An 11,824-nucleotide genomic window follows, 5' to 3' on the forward strand; every position below is an offset into this window, starting at 1 on the left:
TTCTCCAAAATGTAGACACAGCTTGGCAGCTTCAATGAGGCAGAACAGATCCTAGCTTTTTTTTGTTGTTGTTTTTTAAAGTCACAAATAAGGCAAGTTGCCACTGATTGAATTGAAGTTTTGGTAAAGTGAAAAACAGTAAAAATAACGGAGTGATCTCAGATTATAAAATCACTCTTGCACACATTTAAATTGCAAGTGTTGTGAAAGGAGGGCATAATGATGCAGGACTTCCTAGGACGGGTTTCTGTCTAACCTCATACTGCATTAAATGGTCTCTATTTAATGTCATATATATCAGGTCTCAGGAATTTGATGTGCTCTTTGATAACAATCACTCTGAGGAATGCTGTTGTATATTTCTAGTTAAATAGCCATTAATCAATTCCAAACTGTACCTACTGATGCCTTTTCCAAGTATTTACCAGGAAAGCTCTTGTGGTGTGGATGATGACGGTATGACTAGAGTAGATGCAAGGTGCTCTTAAACAGTCTAACTGGGCCTAACTGGGTTTGATTTATTTTTTATTGCCTAAATTTTGTATTTAGTCACCTCAGAGGTATGAGAATCACACTTTGCCAAATTGTATGTAAACATTTTGATCTTAAGTAAAATCATGCATGGCAAGATAGAAATCCACCACAGTCACTCAACAGTTAACACCAGAACATGGTATCATACCTCAGGATGTCCAGGTGACTGTGTTTTGCCCTCCTGTTTTTAAGGTCCTACATGAACAAGCAGTATAAATCAGGATGAGTTATCAGAGGTTTCTGTAGTACATGGGTACTTCACTGCTATTGACACATTCTCTGTTACATTGACAACCCATCTCTTGTTCTTTTTTTTGGCTTCAAACAGGGGAAAATTTTAGTGGGAACAAAAGATGGAGAAATTCTTGAAGTAGGAGAAAAAAATGCTGCTTCAAACTTACTGATTGACTGTCACATGGAAGGGGAAATCTGGGGCTTAGCAACTCACCCCTCCAAAGACATATTTATCTCTGCAAGCAATGATGGAACAGCAAGAATCTGGGACTTGTCTGACAAAGTGAGTATCGGGAAATTGAAAAGCATATGATTAAAATTGTAGTTTTACCCAGCCATGCACATTTCCAGCTGTACAATGTGCCAACTACAGAGGCACCTTTGAACAGCCATGAGAAGAGAGCAGCGTTTCTCTTCTGGTTTGGTACAGTTCTTTTTTTTTTCCTTTCCTGCCATGTGGTGATGGAAAAGGCAAGTCCTTGGTGAGGTATCCTGCTGCTCTTTCCAAAAGCAAGCAATTTGCAGAAAAATGCAGTCATTTAAAAGCACACGTGTGGATGAAGTGCTTTTTGTTCTGTATTGCTTATTTTGATCTAAAAGTACAGGCTGTAGTGGATTAAGGAAGCATTTTAATTCCATGCTGAGAGACTGGGTGACACAGATTGTCCTCTCACTAATACACAGTCCCCAACAATAAGCCTGCCTTACAGGAAACATGGCTCCTCCTTTTTAGAGCCTTTCTTTAGAACCCATCATGTTGCATATGTGTTGTGCAGGATCTTTTTTCCCCAAGTCAAATTGTGTAACAACCACAATTTTTAAAAGATAATGAATAAATAAAACATTCTAAAAATAACAAAAAGGTTTCTGTTTATGCTAGCCTACATAAAGCTTTTCAGAATGTTCACCTGAGCTAACAGGGATAATTTTTAATATGGAAAATAGATTTAGTCTAAATTCAATCAGGTAAGTGAAAATGCAAGAGCATTCTAGTATGTTTTCACATAGCAAATTAGATGGGGAAAAAACCTACCCTGATCAGGCATTGTAGAAGCTGGAAAAATCCTCTCTCACACAGAACAGGAAATAGATTTTTCAGCCTTTTCTGCTCAATAGTACTCTTTTCTGGTGTAAAACTTTTTCACCCTGCAACAAGACAGATGCAGACATGAAGCTTGAACCTGAATTGCATCTATACATTTGAAGTCTGTGTTGCGACATATCCCTGGTGGGATGTGATTTTTTTATGTGAAATTTCAGATTTATATTTAGAGGAAACTACAGACAATTTGTTTTTAACAAGTGACTTTTGTGCCTTGTGTTTGGAAGCTTTCCACCTGCTCGGTAGTTTTCTCCAGGGAAGATATGAGCCTATTGCTTTTGTTCACACAGAAACTGCTGAACAAAGTGAATCTAGGTCACCCAGCAAGATGTGCTGCCTATAGCCCTGATGGGGAAATGGTTGCCATCGGCATGAAGAACGGGGAATTCGTTGTTTTACTGGTGAACAGCCTTAAGGTTTGGGGCAAAAAACGTGACAGGAAGTCTGCAATCCAGGACATCAGGTATGTCAGAAACTGCAGTTAAGTTCTCTAAATATCCAGTTCTTACTTAAGAAAAAATCCATCGAGTTCCAAGTTGATTTCCAGAAGTTTTGTAACTCTGTATTTGTTGAAACCTGCTTGGAATAATGAAATTAATTTACTGGCTGACTGGTGGATTTACATAGAACTAAAGCTTGTGTATCTTATATACCCAGCACTTCTCCCTCCTCCATGATTAATTCACTTATATCCACTTAAATACAGCTAGTAATTTGTACATTTTGAAGCTGTGTTTATGGGAACTGATACTATTATTATACATTTTAATAATAATTTTACTAAACTAAGCTTTATTTATTGATAATTGTTTATAGAAATATATATTAATAATGATTTTGTTTACTATAATAATTATTACTAGTGCATTATTAAAAATAAATATTTTATCATTTGATGGTTTTAACTGTTGCTAATTGCTATTCCTGTTGCTTTCTCACCAATGATTAGTGTGACTCCGTGCATGTTCTGTGCACTTCATGCAAGTGCATTATTAACATTAGTTATCTGCATAGGATGTCCTCCATCTCCCTCATCTATTACACATCAAGGTTTGGTTTGGATTCTGTCTTGCTGTTGATAAAAGGCTTTTCTTGTTTTCCAGTAAAAGAAAATTGTTCTTTTGTGTTGACATGAGAAGTAAAAGAAAACCTGGCACAGAAACACTAACTGTTACCACTATTCCATGTTTCATTGTCTAGGATCAGCCCAGATAACAGGTTTTTGGCAGTGGGTTCACAAGAACATACTGTAGATTTTTATGACCTCACTCAAGGTACAACCCTAAACCGAATAGGCTACTGCAAAGACATTGCAAGTTTTGTCATACAGATGGATTTTTCGGCAGACAGCAGGTACATTCAGGTATGTACCATGGAAAGCTTATGGGGAGGAAACAGGGATCGGGACAACAACGGGACTCATGTGGTTGGTGTCTAGTACAGGCCACCTGATCAAGTGGAGCCTATTGAAGAAGCCTTCTTGCTCCAGCTCAAGGAGACATAGAGATCACAGGCTCTCATCATGCTGGGGGATTTCAACCACCTCAACATCTGTTGGAAAAGTATCACGGCAAGCCGTAGGCAATCCAGGAGACTCCTGGAGTGCCTTGATGACAACCTCTAGTGATCATGCACTAGTGCAGTTCATTGTCCTAAGGGACATGAGGCAGAGGAGAAGCATAGTCAGGACTGCATATTTTAGGAAAGCAAATTTCCAGCTCTTTAAGGATTTAGTAAGTAGGACCCCATGGGAAACAGTGCTTAGGGACAAGGGAACAGCAGGGAGCGGCACCGAGTTGGCAGATCTTTAGGGATGCTTTCCATAGAGCACAAGAGATCTCAATTTCCAGGTGTAGGAAATCAGGCAAGGTAGCAAGAGACCAGCATGGCTGAGTCAAGACCTCCTGGTCAAACTAAAAAGCAAGATGGAACTACACAAGCACTGGAAGTGGGGACAGGTACCCTGAGAAAACTATAGGGATGTTGCCCAGTTGTGTAGGGATGAAGTCAGGAAGGCCAAGGTGCAGATGGAACTGAACTTGGCAAGGGATGTAAAGAAAAACAAGAAGGGCTTCTACAGGTATGTAAATCTGCCTGACCAACCCAGTGGCTTTCTACAATGGAGTGGCTGCATCAATGGACAACAGAAGGCCTATGGATATGATCTATCTGGACTTCTGCAAGGCCTTTGACACAGTCCCCCACAGCATCCTTGTCTCTTAAGTTGAAGAGATACAGGTTTGATGGGTGGACGGTTCAGTGGAGAAAGAATTGCCTGGATGGTCACATCCAGAGGGTAGTGGTCAATGGCTTCATGTCCAGATGGAAAATGGTGACAAGTGGCATCCCTCATGGGTCCGTACTGGCACCAGTGTTTGTTTAATATCTTCATTAATTATATTGACAGTGGCATTGAGAGCTCCCTCAGCAAGTTTGCTGATGACACCAAGCTGGGTGGTACAGTCAATATGCCAGAGGGAAGGGATGCCATCCAGAGGGACCTGGACAAGCTAGAGAAGTGGGCCCAGGTGACCCTCATGAGGTTCAAAAAGGCCAAGTGCAGGGTTCTGCACCTGGGCCAGGGCAACAAGAGATATGAATACAGGCTGGGGCATGAATACATGCTAGAGCGCAGCCTTGTGGAAAAAGACCTGGGGGCACCAGTGGATCAAAAGCTGGATATGAGCCACCAATTTGCAGTTGCAGGCTAGAAGGCCAACTCCATCCTGGGCTGCATCAAAAGAAGTGTGGCCAGCAGACTGAGAGAGGTGATTCTGCCCTAGTGAGACCTCACCTGGAGTACTGCATCCAGCTCTGGAGCCCCCTGCACAAGAAGGATGTGGACCTGTTGAAGCATGTCCAGAGGAGAGCTATGAAAATGATCAGAAGGCTGGAGCACCTCTCTTATGAGGACAGGCTGAGGGAGTTGGGGTTGCTTAGCCTGAAGAAGGCTCCAGGGGGACCTTATAGCGACCTTCCGATACCTGAAAGGGACCTATAAGAAGGCTGGGGAAGACCTGTTCACAGGGGCAGGTAATGGTAGGACAAGGGGTAATGGTTTCAAGCTAGAAAAGAGGAAATTTAGGTTGGACATTAGGAAAATGTTCTTTAATATGAGGGTGGTGGATCACTGGAAAGGGTTGCCTCAAAAGGTGTGGAGGCCCCATCCCTGCAGACATTCAAGGTCAGGCTTGATGGGGCTCAGAGCAATCTGTTCCAGTTGGAGATACCCCTGATTATTGTAGGGGGGTTGGGTAGATGACCTTTAGAGGTCACTTCCAACCCAAGACATTCTATGATTCTATGACTCAGGCAGACCCATGTTTGTATTTATGGTGACTTACCTGTTATCAGGCATAGTAACAAGATGGATGTAGGAAAGGCTGAGGAAGGCTTTCCAAAGTTGTTCTGAGCTTGAAGGGGCCCCTAAATACTCTGAGGTAGGCAGGTAACTCAGATTGCCTTTAGGTTGTTCACAGAGCACTATTTAAAGTCCTCTCTTTCTTTCTAAATACTCAGGTCTTCCCCCTGGATTCTCTACCTCTGACTGTAGGAACATGGCTCAGTTCCTCACAAGATTATTGGTGTGCTAAAGGTGGTCTCTCACATCAAGGGAATGGGTGCAACACTGAGAAAGAAATTGTGGATTATAACAATATAGACACAATTGTCCTCCTCCTCCCTTTCCATAGGATGGGATGCATATGATAGCTGAATTAGTATGTGAGGTTTCCTTCTGAAATCCTTCTGATTTCTTAAAATTGGATTGTGATGAACCAGAGTACGTAAGTAAAAGGCAGTTGATCAGCTCTGCAGTATGTGGGTGAACACCTCATTCAATTAGCATCTTAGAACTTGTTATTACCTCATGTCGCATATAATGAATTCTAGCTAATTAGGGAAAAAAAGAATTTTTATGCTAATGTTTATTTCCTGATAAAACCTGTTGAGATTATTACTGCTGGATATCTTGTAGATCAAGAAAACAAGGTACTTTTGGCAAAGTGACCAGCATTTTCCTGTCCTTTCAGGTATCAACAGGTGCCTACAAGCGTCAAGTCCATGAGGTACCACTAGGAAAGCAAATAACGGATCCTGTGTTGATAGAAAAGATCACATGGGCCACGTGGACAAGGTAAAAAACTAAAGGTCTGCCTGACTGGGGACAGGTGTAGGACAGAATGAGGGTCACATCATAAGACCAGACTGTATAAACCAAACGCCTGAAATGTCCCCAGGGTCTGGCAATCCCGAGAGGAAGCACTCACACTCCCCTTCCCCAAAACTCTTCTTACACTTAGCTTTTTTACACATTTGTAGCTGGTTGGTGTCTGTAGTCATTGTTACCATAGTAACACCAAGGACCATAAGACATCCCTGTGGCTTGTTGCATTCATCCAGGCTGCCCCCCAGTGAGGGCCATGGCCCCCACACAGCTCTGCACCACTTAAAGCTTCCCTTTCATTGCCGTCCTGGCATATCCCACATCACAAGCAAACACAAACCGGATAGGAGGCATGGAAACATGGGTTACGGAAGGAGTTGTGGGTCTCATTAAAACATATTTACTGATGTGGATTTATATAGGACCCTCCCAACACAATTACAAAACTCTGACTGTGCTCTTACTGTATCTAGCATGTGGCACTGGCCAAAAGCAGCTCTGAGAGTTGCTGAGGTGATTATACAGGCAGGTTTTAAGGAGAAGGTAAGTGAGAATCCACCTACTTTTCTGGCTCTGCTATCAAGCAAGCATAAAAATCTGCCCCACAATACTAAGGATTCTTAATAGATTGTGGACACGGGGCAGACACAGATGAGAGTTAATATGTGGATAAATAGGAATTATTACGAAGGAACCTAAAACTATGGGAAGAACAGCTATTTTAGGAACTACTGTACATCCAAACAAGCATTCCCTCATTCCAGAGCTTATGGCCAAGAGAAGAGAACATTGCTGTCAAAAATCACTGTGGGAGGGACACATATGTCTGTGAGGAGACCATTGCTGCACAAGCTGCCTGTACAAAATGATGCAAGTGGTTTCACAGGAGAGAAACCTCAGGACTTAGAGATGTGTTGAGTCACACAAAAAAGATGCATTCCTGTCATGTTCTCCATTATAAGATTGCATTCAGTGCAATAATTTAAAGGGAAAATACTGTATTTTAAAGGTTCTAATTTTTTATTACTGGCCTGTGTTGCTTCTCCATGCTGTGGAAGAGAACAGTGGTGAGTATGTCTTATGACCTAATGGTCTTTGTTTTAACTTGGTTTTGGAACAGCATTCTTGGAGACGAAGTCATTGGAATTTGGCCACGAAATGCAGATAAAGCAGATGTCAATTGTGCATGTGTGACCCATGCTGGCCTAAATATAGTCACAGGAGATGACTTTGGCCTGGTGAAACTGTTTGATTTCCCATGCACAGAAAAATTTGTAAGTAGTTCTTTTATTTTAATCTAAACAGCTTGCTTTTCCCCCTGTTCCAGCTCCTTAGCATTACAATTTTAAGGCATCCACACAGTGTGGCCTGACAAGTCATCTCCAGGCTGCTCCCAGCCAGTGGTGGCTGCAGGATGGAGTTGTCCCCAGGGGTGACAGGGAAGCTGCCATCCAGCAGCCAGCAAGGACACAACGCTCTGAAATCAGGTGCCATGCTGGGATTACTGTGGGTTGGAGGACACCCATACTAGGGGTGATGGGATTTTGTCCCCACTCACAAGGCAGCTTTGTTCCTCAGCAGTAGCACCAATTCCTGAACTGCTCTTCTTTCTCCAACAGGCCAAACACAAGCGGTATTTTGGGCACTCTGCACATGTCACCAACATACGCTTCTCTCACGATGACAAGTACGTTGTCAGCACAGGAGGAGATGACTGCAGGTAAACCACTTAAGTTATTTTTACTATGATCAAAAGTGGTGTGTGTATCCCTCAACACCAAACCCACAGCTTGTAGCTCCTTGGCTTGCCTTCCTCTCTGGGAGCAGGCAGACTTAACTGCTGCTGCCTGGGCCAGCAGTGACTTGGGGCACCAAGAGGCAGCTGAAGGAGCAGCAGCTGCTGACACAGGAACCCCTCGTGTGGCTGAAGAACATTTAGCTCGGATAAAGACAGCTGGTGGGGGTGTCAGTCACACAAAAATAACTGAATAGCTCCCACCCTGCAAAGGGTAGGGCAGGAATTCTGGCTGGACAGAGGACAGACAGATTTAGAAAGACATTTTAAATAACAAGACCCTTCTTGAAAGGTACCTTAAGTTTGTGTTGGGGTGTTTTTTTAGGGGTTTTTTCCCCTAAAAACAAAATAACTAAGCAGCCAGTATGTGTGTGTACATACACGCACACGTGATTCCTGCTGGATCCCCTTCTATCCCCACTCCCCAAGTCTATTTCAGTTCCCTGTACAGCTCAGAGAGGACATGACTATCAAACAGGGAGCATAAGGGTGAGGAACAAAAACTAAACATGGTTAAACACAAAATATTAAAGAGACTTTTTGAGAAGCAAAATGCAGAATGAAAAAACTGAAAAGGAACAAGGTAGGAAACGAAAGGGCTCAACCTGGCAGAGGAGCAACTATCAGGAAGGCGCATTCAAGAACCAGGTATTTTTAACTGCTTACTGAGCAGGAAAAATACAAGCCAGAGACTGCAAGACTGAGTCATTTATGCCAGTGAATGAGCCTGTCTTTTCCAGAGGCAGAACACAACAGACAGGGGGGCTCCTCTCAGTGAGTCTGCAGTACCTGCAGCATCCACACTGTTGGTACCTGGCTTGTGCGACACTGCACTGACTGTATGAGATGAGCTGTTGAACTTGCACAGGGTTCTGCAGAGGAACACAGGCTGCATCCACCTCAGTTCTCACACGCCAGGCTAGGGGTGACATAAACTCAAAAAAGCTTATCAGCTGCCTTCATTTTGACAATAGAGTTATGAGGATTTCTTGAATCTAAGTCTTAACTATACAGAGTGCAATAACAGCATTTCCAGCTTCGAAACCTTCACCAAAACACATGCACCAGTTAGTTAAACTGCTATAATTCTCCGGAGAAAAGGAAATGCATTGGAGTGCTGGTATTTGTTGAGTAACTCCAGGGCTTAACATTGCTTTACTTTGTATCTTGCTGGTACATCTAGACTTAGTCATTTATGTACTTAACGCTGCCTGCTTGCTTCTCAGTATATGCTGATGGTTGTCATCAAGTTACTCAGAAAACTAATCACGCTCTCAATTTAATTTCTTTGCAGTGTATTTGTGTGGCGATGTCTTTGAAAGGAGACTCTTCTTGCTGCTGTTACTGCCACCACCAAATGACTGCTCTGGACTGGACAGCCATGAATGCCTCTATCCCTTTGGCTGCTGTAACTTCCACCTGATGCTGCATGGATTGCACTGTCAGACTACTCATACAAACTGACTGAATGTGAATGTAATCTTGGAGACCAATATCCTTGAGAAGGAAGCTGAAGTTTGAAAGCAAACACTTCTGTAACTTGGGTAGGCCAAAGTGACAAACAGTTCACTCATGAAGCTGCTTTTGCCTAATACTGTGTTATTCAAACCCTGTCTGAAAGGGAAGCACACTGAGAAAACGCTGGGCCCTTTGATTTGCCTGATTTCCAAATTTATGGCTTGAACATTTGTTCGTTAAAAGTTGGTGGGTTTTTTTTTTAACCACACGTGCTTCAAACTGAAATTCAATGCACTGAGTAAAACTACAAGCTTTTAATGAGCATGCTGGGGTTCATACTTCAGCTTTCAGTAATCAAAGGAGCAAACTATCATTTTTTAAGTTAATTTTATTTCTTAAATAGATATATTTGGCAAAATTTTCTATCCATGAAGTGCCTTTGAATAATTTTCCAGTAGTATGGGCTACAGTCTTGCCTCCCACCAGTTGCTTTCAACATACGGTGCTATAACTTTCACACAGAGGAGGGCTACCCATTAACACCTTTCCCAGCTGTGTACTTACATTCTCCCTGTTTTCTGCTTTGTTGTTTTTTTTAAATAACTTCACAAGTTAATTCAAAAAACGTTTCCAAGCAAGAAGCTACGTGCTGTTGCAAGGACAAACTCCTGATGGCATTATACCTCTTGGTAAGCTGTTCACCACTTACTGCAGCCAGAATCTGAAGCTTAACTCAAAACGGTGAGTAGAAGGAAGGAGAGGATGGAGAGACTTGGTTAAAGACATTTTAACACAAATAATATGGAACTTGTTTCCCAAGTGTTCCTGCACTCCCTGGGTGTGGGAAAATGTGCTTTAGAGGTAACTACTAGCACAGGCAGTGGCCATCTAGTGTATCGTAAGAAAGCCTCCAAGGATCATTAATTCTCTTCTTCTCATTCTGGAGGAGCTTCCTGCAGACAGCCAAAGTGATCCCTAGGGAATGGCTGGTACAGCACTAGCAGGGTCTGTGTGTACCCTCCAGCAGGCAGCTAGCACCACAGTGCTTAACAGTGGAAAAATAAATGAACTCTGGCACCAGAAAATTTAGCTATACTCTAGAAAAGCATCATCTTTGCTAACTTTAAACTCCTCTCCCCATCATTGCCTCTCATGCAGCCCCTGGCCTGTTTCTGGGCTGTGGGATCCCAGGGCAGGTGGGGCAGCAGAGATGAGAGTTGCCTCCACGTGGACATGGAGACCACGAGCAGGTGCTCTACATTTGTTAACAAACACCCTGTCAAAACCAAAAACTGCAGGGACTGTGGAACTGGAGAAAGAAAAGTAAGTTTAACTTTTTCCAATGAAACTTCCTAAGAACAGAACAATGTGGGCAATTGCAAAACAAATTATTTTTGACCTATCTGTCTGGCATGGAAGATCATCTGTATTTTGGAATTACCTTTCTTTTGAAAAGACTGTTTGTTGACTTACATTTTGTCTTGGAAAATAAATGTTAAATAGTGCTTTAGTCCCAGTTCAGGAAAATGTAATTTTGAACTGTGGAAACTTCCTGCCAATCCACTTCTGATGCCCACTGCATAAAAAACGTAGCTGTTGGATGCAAGGAATATCCATTTAAAGGAGTGGATCAATGTACATTCAGCAACCTCAAAGAATCACCTTTTTTTAAATTGAATTTATTAATGCCTTATATTACTATACAGAAGATCAGTTTGTCAGATACAGAGTAAGAGTCCCTATGCAGTCTTTTTTTTTTAAAGAAACCTTCTTGCTCAAATAATGTAATCATGTTAGGTGGTGATGTCAGTAAGCACCTTCTTTGCCTATGTTGTAATGTTTGCCTTCCTTTCATACTGATTGTACCCCAAATAAAACCAGTTGTGTGGCAGAATGAATTAATAAATGGTGATGTGAACAATATCTTAAAGCAATAGTGTCTGTCAGGAAAACACTTAAAATTTCTATGTTTATATGGTCTGGCTTTATGTATAAAACATCCAGAAGTAATTATGTATATTATACTGTAAACTAAAATATTAGTGCATGAATTTATTTTTCAATGGTCAAGATGCTGGTAATTTAAACTGTGTCTCAAATAAATTTGGATACAAGTTTTCAATGTCCAGCTCTTAAATCAGATTCAACAAGTTGCCCTGAAAAGATTATTGGGACTCACAATTCTTACAATTTCTTTCAAGCTAGAATATGGCATCAAACATTATCATCTGAAAAAAATAAAAGAAACCAAGGATATCTTCACTTGGTTTAGAAGAATCTAAACTTTCACCTGTCACAATTTTCAATAACCAACTCACAAAATGTAGAGTGGCCCCATGCATGCAGCAGGCAGGGGACAACACACTGAACTGAGCATCACCAGCTGAGGTGGCCCTTTGGGACAGCAGATTTGACCCTGGCACTGAACAAACTGCTTCACACTGCACACATGGCAAGAAAAGGTATCATGAACATCCACCTACTCACATCGCTAAACGGCTGACAAACTATTTCCACCACCATACACATTGGATAT

At 42.0% G+C, this 11,824-nt stretch overlaps 1 protein-coding gene across 2 annotated transcripts in view; it reads left to right on the plus strand.

Annotated features, from left to right (window-relative positions):
* The window catches only part of EML6 (EMAP like 6), a 114,872-nt gene extending 105,298 nt beyond the window's left edge, over positions 1-9,574 (plus strand). The window contains exons 38-44 of one of the 2 annotated variants that reach the window (XM_051616062.1): positions 863-1,051; positions 2,098-2,333; positions 3,071-3,233; positions 5,902-6,005; positions 7,156-7,309; positions 7,655-7,755; positions 9,125-9,574. In XM_051616062.1, coding sequence (XP_051472022.1) covers positions 863-1,051; positions 2,098-2,333; positions 3,071-3,233; positions 5,902-6,005; positions 7,156-7,309; positions 7,655-7,755; positions 9,125-9,149 — 972 coding nt within the window. In that variant the 3' untranslated portion in view covers positions 9,150-9,574. The remainder of the gene's footprint in view (positions 1-862; positions 1,052-2,097; positions 2,334-3,070; positions 3,234-5,901; positions 6,006-7,155; positions 7,310-7,654; positions 7,756-9,124) is intronic. The other variant, XM_051616064.1, reaches the window with a different exon arrangement.
* The last annotated feature ends 2,250 nt before the right edge of the window (positions 9,575-11,824 follow it).

Source organism: Apus apus, chromosome 3 (genome assembly GCF_020740795.1).
Source record: "Apus apus isolate bApuApu2 chromosome 3, bApuApu2.pri.cur, whole genome shotgun sequence".
In the NCBI taxonomy this organism is placed as follows: Eukaryota; Metazoa; Chordata; class Aves; order Apodiformes; family Apodidae; genus Apus; species Apus apus.